The sequence below is a fragment of the Lingula anatina genome, chromosome 3 (genome assembly GCF_051362555.1).
Source record: "Lingula anatina isolate TDL-2025a chromosome 3, LinAna3.0, whole genome shotgun sequence".
NCBI classification, from domain to species: Eukaryota; Metazoa; Brachiopoda; class Lingulata; order Lingulida; family Lingulidae; genus Lingula; species Lingula anatina.
Genome location: NC_141769.1, coordinates 975,643 through 995,325, shown reverse-complemented (window position 1 = coordinate 995,325; position 19,683 = coordinate 975,643). Strand labels below are relative to the sequence as shown.

The window sequence follows — 19,683 nt, the reverse complement described above, 5'->3', positions numbered from 1 at the left end:
CTTGCTTGATGTATGCGTCGCCATTAGGATTGAGACCCCAAGTATAACTGGCGAAATTCTCGGACCGAAGACGTACGACTGAAATAAAAGAAAAAGCTCGTCTTTATGATCCATTATATTTCTCTTCTGGGGAACTTTATTTATTTATTTATTTATTTATTTATTTAGTTGTCGATCTATTTGGATATCAGTGAGAAAATAAAGGACAGTCCTTTTATCATTTAATCATGTTTGGTTTTAATCCCCTGGAAGTAAAATGCTACAGCCCGCATTATCCTTGTCGTTAATATCGTTCTAACCTCGTGCTCACGTTTTACACGTATCTTCGACATAACTAACTTTAAAAAAAACTTCAGTCAATTTGTAATTAAGCTGCAAGTCTGAGCACATTCAACCAGTTCTACATTGGTTACCCGCATACCCATATCTAAAAGGATCGTTTACAAAATATTATTCGTGGGTTTTGAAATTTTTAAAGGGAAGTCCATTTTACCTGAGCAATTTTATAAAACCTACTTGTCCCATTATAACACTCGGATTCAGTGGACAAATTCAACTAAAGATACAAAAAAAAAAAAAAAAAAAAAAAAAAAAAAAAAAAAAAAAAAGACATTAAACATGGTCACAGGACACAGGAGTTTTGAAACTTCAGCACCAATTTTATCATATGATTTTATCAGCGAATCGAGTGTCCTTTATTTAAAGCATATTTTGAGCAATATATGCCTCTTTTAGAATTTATCATTTTTATATTTGTTTTTAATTAATCTTTGAAGTATTAGACAATGTTTGTAAACAGCGCAGAGGTATGTGCGTAGGGGGGTTAAATACATTATTATTATAATATTAAATCATTTTACTGTAGTAACTAAAACTTGATATTTGGCAGCGTTAATCTAATAATTCATTTTTATTCTTAAGAAACACTTGTAAATAATTATCCGACATAGGCCTACAGAGGGTTTCATTATTTTTATTTTTGTGTATTTAAATATTTATTGAACATAAAAACCGTGCTGCGTAGCAACCTTTATGTATAGCAGTCTTTTGGCATCCTGACATTTAACCCAAAACTTACATTTATATATATTTTAAACCCATATGGTAAGTCATCCTTCTCGAGCAGATGGATAAAGTTAATTCTAGCTGTCTACTTTAATAAAAGGACAGGATCTCGAGGTCACGTCAACCAGTAGTAACCGTTTTTGACATACGTTTTTGTACTATAAGTAGCTCATTCGCGATTTACCCGCCAAAATGAGTTTTTCCCTGGTGAAAAAAAAACACAAATACTCCTGCTCTCGAATAATTGATCGACCCATATCGTCTCCTGCATAATTTCGATGTTTAATTCAATTTCTAGTTAAATGTTTTAGTTCTAAATGGCAGACCTATCGTTTGGAACGCTATGTCTTACCGCACATTTTGGGAAAATAATGCCAACGGTAGTTACTTTTCTTTGATGTGTTTTATCATCATATTGAATAAATGCTTAATGCCCCAAAAATTATACTTCGAATAAATCTTGCCTATATATAGAGAATTTTCGAAATCTTTCAAAACTCGGAAAACAACAAAGACTGGACTATTCGTGTTAGTGCCTGCACAGTCTCAGAACATTAAATGGCAAGATACACATAAGTCAGCCTGGTTGATAATATTTGGTCGCTGTGATATTACACATGTTTCAGACGCCTTGCTATCTGTTATAAGGATGATAGATCGACTACATAAAGCTCACTGTTAATTACAATACTATCAAAGAAGAAAGTTCATTTGATATTAATTCTAATGTTTTTCATCCATACAGCACCGACACTAAATTCTGATCATATTCCCTCGATTATCCAAACCGTGAATGAGCCCAAGAGAGAGAGAGAGAGAGAGAGAGACAGAGAGAGAGAGAGAGAGAGAGAGAGAGAGAGGGGGTGGTGGTGGAAAGCTAGGATGAACTTTCGGAACTTTGTGAACTTCTTTCTTTTTTGGGACCATTCAGATTGAGAAGAGCCGAGTGCTAGTAAGGCCGCGACCTAAATATGGCAGACCTACATGAAAGGAAGAGCACTAATCCTGTAATGGTCTCCCCGCCTCTCACACGCCTCCCCACGCGTTGTCCCTCGACCGGTTGAATTGAGCCGAGATTTAATTACTATGCCCCTGCAGGGACGACGCGTGGGGAGGCGTGTGAGAGGCGGAGAGACCATTACAGGATTAGCGGTCTTCCTTTCATATTTAGATCGCGGCCTTACTAGCACTCGGCTTTTCTCAATCTGAATGGTCCCTTTGTAATGACCCAGTACGCCAGATGTGCTCCGAAGAACCTATGAAATTTTTATTTGGTGAACATCAGCTTGTTTCTCCTGTTAGAAAATAAAATCTCATGTGCTTTTGCTCTGAATCTGTGTTTATGGGTCGCTGAATTCCAGAGGTTAAGGTACTTTAAAGGAATCTATTTAATTTGAAAGAGTTAACGAGGTAAATTATCTGTATTGCACCAACTTTAAATACTAAAAAAGACATTTTGAACTGATTATTTTGAATTAAGTGTCTTTTTTTATGCGAGTTGTGTGCAACGAGCTATTTGATTTTAACGACAGACACATTAAGCAACATACTTTATTAGATGGACATCGCAAGAAATGGAAAACACCTAAGTTAGCTGTGGCTGCCTTTTTATTACACATCTTCTCAAGTTGTCTGTTATCATTACATAAAACGACATACTAAGTAGTTTTTTAAATACTTGTTCCTCAAACAATTTCTGTTTTCATCAGAGTTGGAAGGGAGAGGATAGCAATATTTTTGAAAAGATCTCTGAATTTTTTAAACGATAGTATTTATTTTGATTTTAATACCATTTAAACACATTTTTATAAAGGTAAGAGCAGTGTCTACTGTTCACTGAATTTAATTGCCTTAATAACGGGATGGCGTACAATAATCGTGTCAGTTGAACTTTAATTTCTTTTACTCCTTTTTTCACTTTTTACTTCTCATTTTTTTTCTACTTTGGCCCTGTCGAAGTCGGATTGGTTTAAGAAGTAAATAATGTTTGAAATGCTGTCAAAATTGCTATCACTTGGAGGCCGCCGACGGTAAGGCAGGAGCAACGAGCGTCTTAGTTCGGGCCCTGCATATTGTCCTGATCTTGGTCGTGCCCATGATCAGCGACTTGATACTGCGGAAAGTAGGGGTGTTTAGCGACCGGAGCGTAAGGGTAATACATACTCGCTGAAACGAGAATAAACGAGACCTTGATATCAATGTCGTTGCAAAAGATGCTTGGATCAAGTGCACCTTTAAGTGAAAGCAAGTTTCTTAATCAAAATTTGAGACAAATTATAGGTCACTGGTTTGAAAAGAATTTAACAAAGGTTAGCTATAGGTGAGGACACAAAAAATCAACCAATAGAATAGAATAACGAAAGCAGAAAATGAGTATATTTTAGTTTTTCCATTGATGTTTTCCGCCTTGAGATAGTTTTGGTAAAAAGACGATTAAAAAGGGCATTTGCACATTTTGTAAAATATTTCAAATGTCAAGTTGTTATTATTTGGAGTTGAGATGTTCCACTGAAACTAACCCCGAATTGAAAGAAACGCGAAGCATTACAAAGCAAGTTCTGATGTTGAACTTAAATAACTAACTGCTTAGAGAAATTGAAGACATGGAAATCATTTTGATTGTTCCTTACAGTCCTTTTGCCGAAAAAATACCCATCTTTTACAACTAAGATATTATATATCCGGTATAGTACAGGGCCCCGTAACTCGAAAGCGTCGTGTATTGCGAATAGCGATATCACCCAGAGGCTACAATGTGTTATTTGGGGCGACCCCTACCACTGATTGCCACTGATTGCAGAAAAGCTGGTGATTGTATGAACGTTGAGGCGTGTTAGTCTGTTAATTTGGTTGTATTCAGCAAGAGTCGCCATGGAGTTAGTGAGCACTAGCTCATTCTGAACAACTCCATTTTACTTACGTCTTGGACAGTCTCTTGGACATCCCACACAGATCTCTTTGTCCTCTGGTCCACACATAACACTGTCCACTGCAGGCCCGGTACATTCTGGTGAGTTGACCGGGGTAGGGTTGGTACAACTACGGTGTCTAATCTTTATTCCGTTACAACAGCCAGTGTTGATGGACCACGGGGACCATCCGCCAATGACTGATAGAAAATGGAATACATAGTCTGAGATATACGTCCAAGCTGAGGACATTTTACAGAAAACATTACACAGCAAATCAGTCATAGTCATTAAGTGTTTCAACACTGAAAGATGCTGCTAATGAGATGGATTTTTTAAAAATACCAGTTTTGCGACTTGTAAATTTTTTTGGTAAATTTCATATTTTGAAATGCCAAATATTTTATAACACCTCGATGAAAATCTGAAAACAAAAACGAGCACACTTACTGACGCACATGTGGGTATTACATGGTTCCACCTCAACAGACGCTCCGGCACAGCAAGAGGGTTTGGTACCAACATTATAGAAATAATGGTAGTGAACCTTCTTCAAAACGCACTCTCTTGTTCTCATCTTGATTCCTCCGCCACAACTCGCCGTGCATATGCTGTAATTCCCCCATTCGCTCCACTCAGCGATCCAGGCGGTGTAAGTGGGCGCATTGACCACGCTGTGGGCTGAATATTGAAGAGAAAAATAGAAGATTTGATCAACACGCCTCATGGAATAAAAATAAGGAGAACAAAGTGATTGGAACTTTTTTCATTTTCATTAGAAGATAATATAAAAGAAATAGCATTTACGCTGTTGTTGGTACATAGCAGAAGGTTTGATTCAGTCAACTGAAAGATGAATATCATTAAAGATCAGAGACAGTAAGTAAATGAGCATGTTGTATATATCACTTGAGATATTGATAAAATTAAAGCCATCAGTTTACCTGCCGAATACGCCCAGAGGCCCAGAAGAAGCAAACTGATGCAACTTGTCTTCATCATCTGATGGTGAAACCCCCGAAGAGATGCGGCCAGCGAGTAGAAGCTCCACATTTATAACATCCGAGACGGGCAGGTCCGTCAGGTCACTGGCCGTTGCCATGGTGACAGTCCGTTGAGGTCGTTGGTTCACGGTTTTTTCGCCCGACGAACCCACAAAAATGTCGCTAATGACGTCACAGATGCCCCAGCCGTCTTTAGGTAACCCCGAGTGTTCACATCTCGACTTGAGGGGAGAGGGGTCGGGGATGCAACGTGGAGTCGCACTGAGAAACTTTCCATCAGACGACGATCTTTTCCTTGCACCAGCTTTACCTCAAAGATATGCATGAACACCTTGCCAATCTATATTTAGAACCATCTTTCTGTTTTAGTTTAGGTCGTGCACATTTACGATGGAACGAGCTCCCTCCCCTCTCTACCGAAAAGATCGAATGAATTTGTAGTTTATGTTTTATCTGGTTGGCTAAACCTCAAACAAATTAAAATAATGTTAGTAATCATCACCATCACCATTAAGAACCTAACGTGTTCCACCTTTGGACGCAGGTCTCAGCATGCTTATTCCAGTTTGTCCAGTTTGCTATTTTTTAATACTCATCTAAACCATGCCTCCATCACTTACGAGGCTTCCCTGGTTTCTTATGTCCATATCTTGGTGTCCATTCTGTCAGCCTTATTGTCCATCTGTCATAATTGTAAGCAGCACATACTTCTTCTGTTATCTTATCCACTAAGTGGTCTTCCTATCTCTTACCCTGCTGTTCAACAACCTTCTTTCCATCTTTCTCTGTGCTACTTGTGTTTTTCCCATGTTTGCATTCATTGCCCATGTCACTGAACCAGAGATGACAACCGGCAATACACATGCATGGAGCACTTTTCCTCTCAGACTCGTGGGGAGGTTGCATTTGAATAAATGTATGTCTTTGTGCATTGTAAATGCTACCGATCCTGGATTTATTCTTCTTTGGACTTCTTTCTGTTCTGTGTTCTGTGGCTGAGGCTGAATTTCTGCTCGAGATATACATGCTCTTCTACTGCTTCTATCTCTTTGTTGTTGACCTTTATTTGTACAAGGGGTGGTTAGTGGTCCAAATATTACTTTTTTCTTACTGGTGTTCATTTTCAATCCAATAATGTACAATACATTATTGTAAACAGCACTAAGACGCAACAAAGTGCGCTTTTTAAAAATCAGACAAGTTTTTTTCATTTTTTTTTTTTTACTTAAAAATTTATCATATTGTAACAAAGATAAATCTTGAAAAAATAGAGTGAAAATAATATGCTGTGTTAGCTGTTGTCTCTTCAATGTGTATTGTCCTAGGTCTTCTTTCAGAATTACATAATTTGACGTAAACATAAATGGACAGTCCCTACAGTCTACTAGAGTTTACATGGGTGGTGTCGTCCTTTGTACACAGTACAGAAATATGCAAAGAATAAATCAGATAAATACCAGTTTATAACGTGGCGTGGGGCCCTAGGAGTTACCTGCATCGTTCTCAAAAATGAAATTTTTGTCTCCCAAAAAGTCGGGAAAATCTCACTACTGCAGAAATGCAGCATTCCTGTCTTTTATCACTTGGCAGACATTACATTGAAATATATAGCTTTATAACATTTTAATACTGCATGTTGATTGAAGAAATAGCACTGCTTCATTCTTTTCGTTCTAAAATTCCAAGTGCTAAGCAAAATTAAACAATGTTATAATGAAACCAAAGATAAAAACGATACCAAATCCTTTTAACGTCAACGAACTTCATGGTTGCCCCTTGCTGAATCCTTAAACAGCTGCGTGTTACAGTTTGGAGTGTCTCGTATTTAAATACTGAACACCGGCACCCCAGACACCTTGCGTCATGGCAATTACCCTTAAAATGTGATGTAATGTGTTTATTTTCGCTCTAAAAATTACCCCTAACTTTAAAGTATGAGACCGTATCCAGAGCCGCTTGAAACCAAAATCGTAATAAGACTGAAAACAGGAACTAGACCGCTTGATTGCAATTATAAGTCAGGATCTCGCTTGGGAGGCTGAGTTGACGGCTCCATTCCTCGAGGTGGCAGCCATTGAAATCTGTACCATTGGTCTGTACCCTTTGTTGCAACGTAGATTTGATCTCGGTATGTTGATCAATGTATGTCTTTATTGGAATTTTATTACTTTTATATTTGTTTTTAATTAATCTATGGAGTTTTAGATAATGTATGTAAACAGCGCAGAGCGAAAAATAAAAACAATCATTATTATATCATATCTGATATTGCAGAATCTAAGACTATACCAATCTCTTACTTAATACTTGACAACGTAGATCTGATAATTCATTTTATTCTTAAGAAACACCTGTACATAATTATCCCACATTAAGAGTTTTTTATCATTTGTATTTTTGTACATTCAAATATTTAATGAACATAAAAATCATGCTGCCTGGCAAGATTTATGACTGGCAGCATTTTGCCATCCTGACTTTCAATTCAAACTTTACATTTATATCTTTTTAAACCCATGTGAGTCATCCTTCATGAGCAGGTGGAAAACATGATAACTCCAGCTTTGTATGTCTACTTAATGGCATGATATGATCACGAGATCGTTGACCAGTATTAACTGGTTTTGACATACGTTCTTGTACTTTTAAGGAGCTCTATTCGGGTTTTACACGCCAGAATGCAGCTTCTAGTTTAATGCTTTAGTTCTAAATGACTGGTCAAGCATTTGGAACGCCATTTCTTTCTACACAGGGAAAAGGTAGGTACTTTTATTTGAGCGGTTTTATCTTTTTTAAGACCTGAATTGGGAAAGGTATTAGCTTTGCAGGATACGTATGGTAGATTTAGATCATATGCAGAATATCTTTAAACAATAAGACATATTTCAACTTACAATAAGTGATCTAATAACACACGTTCAAACCCAATAATTAAACAAGGATATTACGAAACCGCAGAAAACGGAGAAGGAAGTACGATATTTGATATCTTTATTTAACGTATATAGACAGTATTTTAGAAATATTATAAAGCCATGGAAGAAAGTTCATTTGATATTTATTATAATGTATTTCATCCTTACAGCACCAACGTTAAAATCTGATCATGTTCCCCCAATTATCCAAACCGTTGCCCAAAAGATATGGTTTGGCCTCTCAGAACCCCCCCCCTCCCCTCTCCCCCCCCCCCCCTTCCGTCCCACATACAGGGAGAGATATGGTAAGGAAAAATGAACTTTCGAAACTATGGAAACTTCTTTCTTTATAATGTATCGGTGTGCATGATGTGCCCCAAAGAACCTATAAAATTTTTATTTTGTGGACATCAACTTGTTTCTGGCCTTTATGGAACGCTGAATTCAAGAGGTTAAAGTACTTTAAAGGTATCTGTTTAATTTGGAAGAGAAAGCAAGGTAAATATTCTGTATTGCACCAACTTAAAAAGGACATTTTAAATTTATTATTTTGAACTATATGTCTTTTTTCATGCGAGTCGTTTGCAAGGAGGTATTTCATGTTAACGACAGACACATTAAGCAACATACCGTGTCACACTGACATCACAAAAATAGAGAACATCTTGGTTAGATGTGATTTTTTTTCATTTTTTAACTCATCATAATGCCTTATGCCTCCAAAAAGTATCTTTTAAATAAAGCCAAACAATTCGTGTTAGTTACAGTACAGTATCATAACATTAAACTGCAAGATACGCATCAGTCAGCCTGGTTGATAATATTTGGTCGCTGAGATATCACAAATGTATCAGACGTCTTGCTATCTATTATTAAGATGATACATCGACTACATAAAGCTCACTGTTATTTACAATACTGCCATAGAAGTAAGTTCATTTGATATTTATTATAATGTTTTTCATCCATAGAGCACCGACATTAAATTCTGATCATATTTCCTCGATTATCCAAACCGTGAATGAGCCGTCATTTTCCAGAAACATATGGTTCGATCTCTAGGTACACCCCCCCCCCCCGTTCCACGAACAGAGAGAGAGAGAGAGAGAGAGAGAGAGAGTGGGAGTGTGAGGGAGGCATGGAAAATACAGATGGACTTTCGGAACTATGTGAACTCCTTTTTTTGTAATGTTCGGGTGTGCCAGATGTGCCCCAAAGAACCTATAAAATTTTCATTTTGTGGACATCAACGTGTTTCTCCTATTAGAAAATAAAATCTCGTGGACAGGGCCTGAACGCTGAATTCCAGAAGTTAAGGTACTTTAAAGGAGTCTGTTTAATTTGGAAGAGTAAGCAAGGTAAATTATCTGTATTACACCAGCTTCAAAAATAACATTTTAAACTTATTATTTTGAACTAAATGTCTTTTTCATGCGAGTCGTTCGCAACGAGGTATATGATGTTAACGCCAGACACATTAAGCAACATATCGTGTCACACTGACATTGCAAGAAATGGAAAACAACTTATTTAGTCCTTGCTGCCTTTTTATTTCATATCTTCTCAAGTTGTCTGATATTATTACATAAATTGACATACTACAAAATTGTTTAATTACTTTTTCTTAAACAATTTCCTTTTCAATTGTATATTTTCAGAGGTGGAAGGGAGCGAAAAAAATATATTTCAAAAGATGTCTAAACTTTTAAACGATAGTAACGTACTTTGATTTGAATGCACTTTAACCATATTTTATAAAGGTAAAAGCAGTGACTACTGTTCACTGAATTTAATTGCCTTAATATCGTGACGGCGCACAATAATCGTGTCAGTTGAACTCAAATTTTTTTCATTTTTTACTTCTCATTTTTTTCTTTATTTACTCTGTAGAAGTCGGATTGGTTTGAGAAGCAAATAATGTTTGAAATGATGTCAAAATTGTTATCACATGGAGGCCGCCGACGGTAAGGCAGGAGCAACGAGCGTCTTAATTCGGGCCCTGCATAGCGTCCTGATCTTGGTCGTGCCCATGATCAGCGACTTGATACTGCGGATAGTAGGGATATTTAGCAACCGGAGCGTAGGGGTAATGAATACTCGCTGAAATGAGAATAAACGAGATCTTGTTATCAATGTGGTTGCTTGTGAACCGCTTGGATCAAGTGCACAATCAAGTGAAAGCAAGTTTCTTAATCAAAATTTGAGACAAACTATAGGCCACTGGTTTGAAAAGCTTTTAACAAAGGTTAGCTATAGGTGAGCACACAAAAAATCAACCTATAGAATAGCGAAAACAGAAAATGAGTATATTTTAGTTTTTCCACTGGTGTTTTCTACCTGCAAATAGTTTTGGTAAATAGACGAGTAAGAAATGATATTTGCACGTTTTGTTCTAAAGTAAAGTTGTTATTACTTGGAATTGAGATGTTCCAATGAAACTAACCCCGAATTGAAAGAAACCCGAAGCAATACAAAGCAAGTTCTGATGTTGAACTGAAATAACTAACCACTTAGAGAAATTGAAGACATGGCAATCATTTTGATTGTTCCTTACAGTCCATCTTTTACAACTAAGATATTATATTTTGACAAATTCTAGTTCATTGAGAAGCAGAGGTCAGTGGAAACTACCCTATATTGTCCAGCATGTCTGTACCATGTCCTGTATACGGTATAGTACTGACCATCCAAGAGTACGCTGGGAACAAGAAAAGGCGTGTTAGTGCATTAATTTGGTTGTATTCAGCGAGAGTCCCTGCTGAGCTAGTGAGCACAAGCTTATTACACAACCCCTATGGAACCATTTTACTTACGTCTGGGACAGTCTCTCGGGCAGCCCACACAGATCTCTTTGTCCTCTGGTCCACACATAACACTGTCCACTGCAGGCCCGGTACATTCTGGTGAGTTGACCGGGGTAGGGTTGGTACAACTACGGTGTCTGATCTTCAGCCCGTTACAGCAGCCAGTGTTGATTGACCAAGGGGACCATCCGCCAATGACTGAAAAGATGGAATATTTAGTGTAAGTTTGCTCCAAGCTGAGGACATTTTACTGAAAACATTTCACAGCCACTTCAAACAAAGTCATTGAATGTTTTGAGAGGGGAAATGCTGTAAATGAGACGGCTGTGCGCGTGTGGAAATATTCCAAATGGAACTTGTTCTGGAAACCTGAATTATTTTTTTAAAAAAGAATACCAGTCTTGTTACTTGTAAGCTTATATTTTGTGGAAAGTTTCAGATTTTGAAATTCCCACTTCAATGAAAATCTGAAAACAAAAACGAGCACACTTACTGACACACATGTGGGTATTACATGGTTCCACCTCAACAGACGCTCCGGCACAGCAAGAGGGTTTGGTACCAACATTATAGAAATAATGGTAGTGGATCTTCTTCAAAACGCACTCTCTTGTTCGCATCTTGATTCCTCCGCCACAGCTTGCCGTGCACATGCTGTAATTACCCCATTCGCCCCACTCAGCGATCCAGGCGGTGTACGTGGGCGCATTGACCACGCTGTGGGCTGAATATTGAAGAGAAAAATAGAAGATTTAATCAACACGCCTAATGGAATGAAAAAAAGGAGAACAAAGTGATTGGAACTGTAAGTAAATGAGCATGTTGTACATATCACTTGAAATATTGATAAAGTTAAAGCCATCAGTTTACCTGCCGAATACGCCCAGAGGCCCAGTAGAAGCAAACCGATGCAACTTGTCTTCATCATCTGATGGTGAAACCCCCGAAGAGATGCGGCCAGCGAGTAGAAGCTCCACATTTATAACATCCGAGACGGGCAGGTCCGTCAGGTCACTGGCCGTTGCCATGGTGACAGTCTTTGAGGTCGTTGGTTCACGTTTTTTTTTTTTGGCCTGACGAACCCACAAAAATGTCGCTAATGACATCACAGATGCCCCAGCCGTCTTCAGGTAACCCCGAGTGTTCACATATCGACTTGAGGGGAGAGGGGTCGGGGATGCAACGTGGAGTCGCAATGAGAAATTTTCCATCAGACGACGATCTTTTCCTTGCACCATCTTTACCTCAGATATATGCATGAACAACTTGCCAATCTACATTTAGAACCATCTTTCTGTTTTAGTTTAGGTCGCGCACATTTACAATGGAACGAGCTCTCTCCCCTCTACACTAAAAAGATCGAATACATTTGTAGTTTATGTTTTATCTGGTTGGTTAAACCGCAAACAAATAAAAATAATGTTAGTAATCATCATATCACCATTAAGAACCTAACGTGTTCCACCTTTGGACACAGGTCTCAGCATGCTTCGTCCAGTTTGTCCAGTTTGATTTTTTTAATACTCATCTAATCCATCCCTCCATCACTTACGAGGCTTCCCTGGTTTCTTATGACCATATCTTGGTGTCCATTCTGTCAGCCTTATTGTCCATCTGTCATAATTGTAAGCAGCACATACTTCTGTTCTTTTATCCACTAAGTGGTCTTCCTATCTCTAACCCTGGTGTTCAACATATTTCTTTCCATCTTTCTCAGTGCTACTTGTGTTTTTCCCATGTTTGCATTCATTGCCCATGTCACTGAACCAGAGATGACAACCGGCAATACACATGCATGGAGCACTTTTCTTCTCAGACTTTTGAGGAGGTTGTCTTTGAATAAATGTGTCTTTGTGCATTGTAAATGCTACCGATCCTGGATTTATTTTTCTTTGGACTTCTTTCTCCAGTGTTCTGTCGTTGAGGCTGAATTTCTGTCAGAGTTTACATGGGTGGTGTCGTCCTTTGTACACAGTGCAGAAATATGCACAGAATAAATCAGATAAATACCAGTAAATAACTGGTGAAAAATATCACTGTAAGAGAGTACCGTCAACTGCCTGTAAAGTAAAATGGCCCCTTTATTTTTGCAGACCGAACTGAAACCTTGTGTTTTTTTTTTTGCGCAATCATTTCAATTCAAGCTCTGCCTCATCTTCGATGGTCTACGGCGATTTTCTGAACCATTTACAGAGACCCCATGTTATGGGCATCTGTTACGCCCCCTGTTCTCACTGGTATGGCAGCAACGGAACCGTCTCGGCAGTTGTTGCGACTTTGTAATGCTTGTGCATGATCCGACCCTTGAAAATTTTGAACCCCAGAGGGAAGATGTCATTGATGGAAACAGAGATGAGACTGTATTCGGTGAAGAGGATCAGAAAATATGGCGTGGGGCCTTAGGGGTCACGTGCATCGTTCTCAAAAATGATATTTTTGTCTCCCAAAAAGTCGGGAAAATCTCACTACTGCATAAATGCAGCATTCTTGTCTTTTATCACTTGACAGACATTACACTGAAATATCAAAGCTTTACAACATTTTAATACTGCATGTAGATTGAAGAAATAGCACTGCTTCATTCTTTTCGTTCTAAAATTCCAAGTGCTAAGCAAAATTAAACAATGTTGTAATGGAACCAAAGATAAAAACGATACCAAATCCTTTTAACGCCAACGAACTTCATGGTTGCCCCTTGCTGAATCCTTAAACAGCTGCGAGTTACAGTTTGGAGTGTCTCCTATTTAAATACTGAACACCGGCACCCCAGACACCTTGCGTCTTGGCAATTACCCTTAAAATGTGATGCAATGTGTTTATTTTCGCTCTAAAAATTGCCCCTAATTTTAAAGTATGAGACCGTATCCAGAGCCGCTTGAAACCAAAATCGTCATAAGACTGAAAACAGGAACTAGACCGCTTGATTGCAATTATAAGTCAGGATCTCGTTTGGGAGGCTGAGTTGAAACCAAAATCGCCATATGCATAAGACTGAAAACAGGAACTAGACCGCTTGATTGCAATTATAAGTCAGGATCTCGCTTGGGAGGCTGAGTTGACGACTCCATTCCTCGAGGTGGCAGCCATTGAAATCTGTACCATTGGTCTGTACCCTTTGTTGCAACGTAGATTTGATCTCGGTATTTTGATCAATGTATGCCTTTGTTGGAATTTTATTTCTTTTATATTTGTTTTTAATTTATCAGTGGAGTTTCAGATAATGAATGTGAACAGCGCAGAGCGAAAAATGAAAACAATCATTATTATATCATATCTGATATTGCAGAATCTAAGACTATACCAATCTCTTACTTAATACTTGACAACGTAGATCTGATAATTCATTTTATGCTTAAGAAACATCTGTACATAATTATCCCATATTAAGAGTTTTTTATCATTTGTATTTTTGTGCATTCAAATATTTATTGAACATAAAAATGCTGCCTAGCAAGATTTATGACTGGCAGCATTTTGCTATCCTGACTTTCAATTCAAACCTTACATTTATAGCTATTTAAACCCATGTGATAAGTCATCCTTCATGAGCAGGTGGAAAACATGATAACTCCAGCTGTGTATGTCTACTTAATGACATGATATGATCTCGAGATCGTTGACCAGTATTAACTGGTTTTGACATACGTTCTTGTACTTTTAAGGAGCTCTTTTTTCACGCCAGAATGCAGCTTCTAGTTTAATGCTTTAGTTCTAAATGACTGGTCAAGCATTTGGAACGCCATTTCTTTCTACACAGGGAAACGGTAGGTACTTTTATTTGATCGGTTTTATCTTTTTTAAGACCTGAATTGGGAAAGGTATTAACTTTGCAGGATACGTATGGTAGATTTAGATCATATGCAGAATATCTTTAAACAATAAGACATATTTCAACTTACAATAAGTGATCTAATAACACACGTTCAAACCCAATAATTAAACAAGGATATTATGAAACCTCAGAAAACGGAGAAGAAAGTACAATATTTGATCTCTTTATTTAACGGATATAGGCAGTATTTTAGAAATATTATAAAGTAAGTTCATTTGATATTAATTATAATGTATTTCATGCATACAGCAGCAACGTTAAAATCTGATCATGTTCCCCCAATTATCCAAACCGTGTATGGGCCATCGTTGCCCAAAAGATATGGTTTGACCTCTCAGGACCCACCCCCTCTCCCCCCCTTCCGTCCCACATAGGCCTACAGGGAGAGATATGGTAAGGCAAAATGAACTTTCGAAACTATGGGAACTTCTTTCTTTATAATGTTTCGGTGTGCAGGATGTGCCCCGAAGAACCTATAAAATTTTTATTTTGTTGATATCAACTTGTTTCTGTCCTTTATGGAACGCTGAATTAAAGAGGTTAAAGTACTTTAAAGGAATCTGTTTAATTTGGAAGAGAAAGCAAGGTAAATATTCTGTATTGCACCAACTTAAAAAGGACATTTTAAATTTATTAATTTGAACTAAATGTCTTTTTTCATGCGAGTCGTTTGCAAGGAGGTATTTGATGTTAAAGACAGACACATTAAGCAACATACCGTGTCACACTGATATCACAAAAATAGAGAGCACCTTGGTTCGATGTGATTTTTTTCATTTTTTTAACTCATCATAATGCCTAATGCCTCCAAAAAGTACATTTTGAATAAAGCTAAACAATTCATGTTAGTTACAGTACAGTATTATAACATTAAACAGCAAGATACGCATAAGTCAGCCTGGTTGATAATATTTGGTCGCTGAGATATCACAAATGTATCAGACGTCTTGCTATCTGTTATTAAGATGATACATCGACTACATAAAGCTCACTTTTATTTACAATACTGCCAAAGAAGTAAGTTCATTTGATATTAATTCTAATGTTTTTCATCCATACAGCACCGACATTAAATTCTGATCATATTCCCTCGACTATCCAAACCGTGAATGAGCCGTCATTTTCCAGAAACATGTGGTTCGATCTCTAGGTACAACCCCCCCCCCCCCCCCCCGTTCCACGAACAGAGATAAAGAGAGAGTGAGTGTGAGGGAGGCATGGAAAATACAGATGGACTTTCGGAACTATGTGAACTCCTTTTTTTGTAATGTTCGGGTGTGCCAGATGTGCCCCAAAGAACCTATAAAATTTTTATTTTGTGGACATCAACGTGTTTCTCCTATTAGAAAATAAAATCTCGTGGACAGGGCCTGAACGCTGAATTCCAGAGGTTAAGATACTTTAAAGGAATCTGTTTAATTTGGAAGAGTAAGCAAGCTTCAAAAATAACATTTTAAACTTATTATTTTGAACTAAATGTCTTTTTATGCGAGTCGTACGCAACGAGGTATTTGATGTTAACGACAGACACATTAAGCAACATACCGTGTCACACTGACATTGCAAGAAATGGAAAACACCTTAGTTAGTTGTTGCTGCCTTTTTATTTCATATCTTCTCAAGTTGTCTGATATCATTACATAAATTGACATACTACAAAATTGTTTAATTACTTGTTCTTAAACAATTTCCATTTTCAATTTTATATTTTCAGAGGTGGAAGGGAGCGGAAAAATATATTTCAAAAGGTGTCTAAATTTTTAAACGATAGTAACGTACTTTGATTTTAATGCACTTTAGCCATATTTTATAAAAGTAAAAGCAGTGACTACTGTTCACTGAATTTAATTGCCTTAATATCGTGATGGCGTACAATAATCGTGTCAGTTGAACTTTAATTTCTTTTTTTTTTCACTTTTTACTTCTCATTTTTTCTATTTTAGCTCTGTCAAAGTCGGATTGGTTTGAGAAGCAAATAATGTTTGAAATGATGTCAAAATTGTTATCAGTTGGAGGCCGCCGACGAGCGTCTTAGTTCGGGCCCTGCATATTGTCCTGATCTTGGTCGTGCCCATGATCAGCGACTTGATACTGCGGATAGTAGGGATATTTAGCAACCGGAGCGTAGGGGTAATGAATACTCGCTGAAACGAGAATAAACGAGATCTTGTTATCAATGTCGTTGCGAGAACCACTTGGATCAAGTGCACAATCAAGTGAAAGCAAGTTTCTTAATCAAAATTTGAGACAAACTATAGGTCACTGGTTTGGAAAGCTTTTAACAAAGGTGAGCACACAAAAAAATCAACCTATAGAATAACGAAAACAGAAAGTTAGTATATTTTAGTTTTTCCATTGGTGTTTTCTACCTGCAGATAGTTTTGGTAAATAGGCGATTAAGCAATCGCTAAAAAATGACATTCGTACATTTTGTTCTTCAGTGAAGTAATCCCAACGTTAAGTTCTTAGTAATTTGGTGTTGAGATGTACCAGTGAAACTAACACAGGCCTGCAAAAATGCGAAGCATTGTAAAGCTACTTCTGATATTGAACTGAAATAACTAGACGTTTAAAAAAATTGAAGACACAACAAACATTTTGATTGTTCTTTATAGTCCTTTTGGTGAACAAAATACCCATATTTTACGACTGAGATATACGCCTTGACCATGTTGTACCAAGAAAAATATACAATAACAAGATTATATTTTGACAAATTGTAGTTCATTGAGAAGCAGAGGTCAGTGGAAGCTACCCTTTATTGTCCAGCATGTCTATACCATGTCCAGTATCCAGTATGGTACAGGCTCCGGTTTCACAAAAAAACTTAAATCAGGTTCCCTGGCTAAGGACTCAATTACCAAGGTTACATGGCCACATGGGCACGTCTTACCCTATCAGGAGCAGTGTAAAACACTCTCATGGAAATCCTTGTCAACTAAGCCAGGGAACTAAGTTTTTTGTAAAACTGGGGCCAGGTATACTAATAATATAGCGGGGACTTTCCAGTAAACTCTGAAACTGGAGTTGTTTCCATGGAGTCTCTGACGTCTATTTCTGCTTACCTCGGTGGCAGTCTCTCTGATAGAGACAAAGACGCATTGTCTTCAGTGAAAATTAATTCTATGTCCACTGACAGATCACAAAACGTCTGTAACTCTACATATGTACCTTTCTGTAGTTTTAAAGGTGCGCACCAACTCCATGGGGACTCTCATTGAAAGCAATCAGATTAATTAACAAATCAGCACGCCTCCTTCCCCTGCCACTGATTGCAATACAGAAAAGCTGGTCATTGTATGAATGTTGGGAACAAGAGGAGGCGTGTTGGTCTATTAATTTGGTTGTATTCAGCGAGAGTCCCTGCTGAGTTAGTGAGCACTAGCTTATTCTACAACCCCAATGTAACCATTTTACTTACGTCTGGGACAGTCTCTCGGGCAGCCCACACAGATCTCTTTGTCCTCTGGTCCACACATAACACTGTCCACTGCAGGCCCGGTACATTCTGGGGAGTTGACCGGGGTAGGGTTGGTACAACTACGATGTCTGATCTTCAGCCCGTTACAGCAGCCAGTGTTGATGGACCATGGGGACCATCCGCCGATGACTGAAAAGACGGAATATTTAGTCTGTGTTTGCTCCAAGCTGAGGACATTTTACTGCAAACATTTCACAGCAACTTCAAACAAAGTCATTGAATGTTTTGAGAGGGAAAATGCTGTAAATGAGACGGGTCTGCGCGTGTGGTAATATTCCAAATGGAACTTGTTCTGGAAAACTGAATTATCTTTTTAAAAAAGAATAACAATCTTGTGACTTGTAAGCTTATATTTTGTGGAAAGTTTCAGATTTTGAAATTCCCACTCCAATGAAAATCTGAAAACAAAAACGAGCACACTTACTGACGCACATGTGGGTATTACATGGTTCCACCTCAACAGACGCTCCGGCACAGCAAGAGGGTTTGGTACCAACATTATAGAAATAATGGTAGTGAACCTGCTTCACAATACACTCTCTTGTTCGCATCTTGATTCCTCCTCCACAACTCGCCGTGCACGTGCTGTAATTCCCCCATGCGGCCCATTCGGCAATCCAGGCTAAATACGTGGGCGCATTGACTACGCTGTGGGCTGAATATTGAAGAGAAAAATCGAAGTTTTAATGAACACGCCTCATGGGATAAAAATTAGAGAACGAAGTGACTAGAACTTTTTATATTATCATTTCAAGACGATATGAACGAAATTGCTCATTGCATTAACGCTGTTGCTGGCACATACATTGTAGTAGATGGTTAGATCCAGTCAACTCAAAGAAGAATATCATTAAAATAAATAGAAACAGTGAGTGAATGAGCATTCTGTACATTTTACTAGATGTATTGATAAAGTTAAATCCATAAGAAGTATGGATAATTTGTTTTTGTTTGAGAGAAGGATAGAGATGTTTTATCTTCACGAAGTAAGTTAAAAATTCACATTTTACCTGCCGAATGCGCCCAGAGTCCTAGAAAAAGCACTCCGATGAAACTTGTCTTCATCATCTGATGGTGAAACCCCCGAGGAGACGCTTCCAGCGAGTAGAAGCTCCACATTTATAACACCTGAGAGACAGTTCTGCCAGGTCACCGTTGGCATGGTAACAGCTCGTTCCGGTCGTTTCACCAATGAAAAAAGTTGACGCTGATGACGTCACAGCTGCCCAAGCCGTCTTAAGGTAACATCTGGTGTTCACATCTCGACGTTAGGGGAGAGGGGGCGGGGATGCCACGGGGACTCGGAATGAGTATTTTTCCCTCAAAAGACGACCTTTCGCTTGCACCACTTTCACCTCAAAGATATGCATGTGCTATCTGCCCATGTACGTTTATAACCATCTTTCTATTTCTATTTAGGTCGTGCACATTTTCGATGGAACGGCCCCCTCTCCTCTACACACAAAAACTAATGTATTTAAATGTGTTTTATCTTGTTGGCTGAAATCGCAAGCAAAATAAAGTAAGTTAATAATTGTAAACCGCGCTGAGACACAATACAGTGCGCTTTCTGTGAATCAGACTTTATTTGTTTTTGCTTTTACGTTTTCCGTAGAAGCGTATTTTATCATAACACAATGTATAGTTTTATTATTATAAAACTGAAGAATTGC

General features: G+C 38.0%; 2 protein-coding genes across 2 annotated transcripts; both read right to left on the bottom strand.

The window, feature by feature from the left end:
* Positions 1–2,663: 2,663 nt before the first annotated feature.
* Positions 2,664–4,631, bottom strand: LOC147762768 (A disintegrin and metalloproteinase with thrombospondin motifs 14-like). Its single transcript, XM_087010036.1, has 3 exons — positions 4,425–4,631; positions 3,986–4,174; positions 2,664–3,231 (listed from the first exon to the last, which is right to left on the bottom strand). The coding sequence occupies exons 1-3, from the start codon at positions 4,549–4,551 to the stop codon at positions 3,119–3,121; spliced, it is 429 nt and encodes a 142-aa protein (XP_086866162.1). The 5' UTR covers positions 4,552–4,631; the 3' UTR covers positions 2,664–3,118.
* A 5,222-nt stretch (positions 4,632–9,853) lies between these two features.
* LOC147762767 (ectin-like) lies at positions 9,854–11,358 on the bottom strand. Its single transcript, XM_087008043.1, has 3 exons — positions 11,191–11,358; positions 10,707–10,895; positions 9,854–9,993 (listed from the first exon to the last, which is right to left on the bottom strand). The coding sequence occupies exons 1-3, from the start codon at positions 11,348–11,350 to the stop codon at positions 9,881–9,883; spliced, it is 462 nt and encodes a 153-aa protein (XP_086864169.1). The 5' UTR covers positions 11,351–11,358; the 3' UTR covers positions 9,854–9,880.
* Between the last annotated feature and the right edge of the window lie 8,325 nt (positions 11,359–19,683).

Coding starts and splice junctions, on each gene's coding strand:
- LOC147762768 (XM_087010036.1), bottom strand. CDS start 4,551: ATGAGAACAAGAGAGTGCGTTTTGAAGAAGGTTCACTACCATTATTTC. Junction 4,175..4,424: donor TAATACCCACATGTGCGTCA/GTAAGTGTGCTC, acceptor ATTTTCTATCAG/TCATTGGCGGATGGTCCCCG. Junction 3,232..3,985: donor TCCAAGAGACTGTCCAAGAC/GTAAGTAAAATG, acceptor TTCTCGTTTCAG/CGAGTATGTATTACCCTTAC.
- LOC147762767 (XM_087008043.1), bottom strand. CDS start 11,350: ATGTGCACGGCAAGCTGTGGCGGAGGAATCAAGATGCGAACAAGAGAG. Junction 10,896..11,190: donor TAATACCCACATGTGTGTCA/GTAAGTGTGCTC, acceptor CCATCTTTTCAG/TCATTGGCGGATGGTCCCCT. Junction 9,994..10,706: donor CCCGAGAGACTGTCCCAGAC/GTAAGTAAAATG, acceptor TTCTCATTTCAG/CGAGTATTCATTACCCCTAC.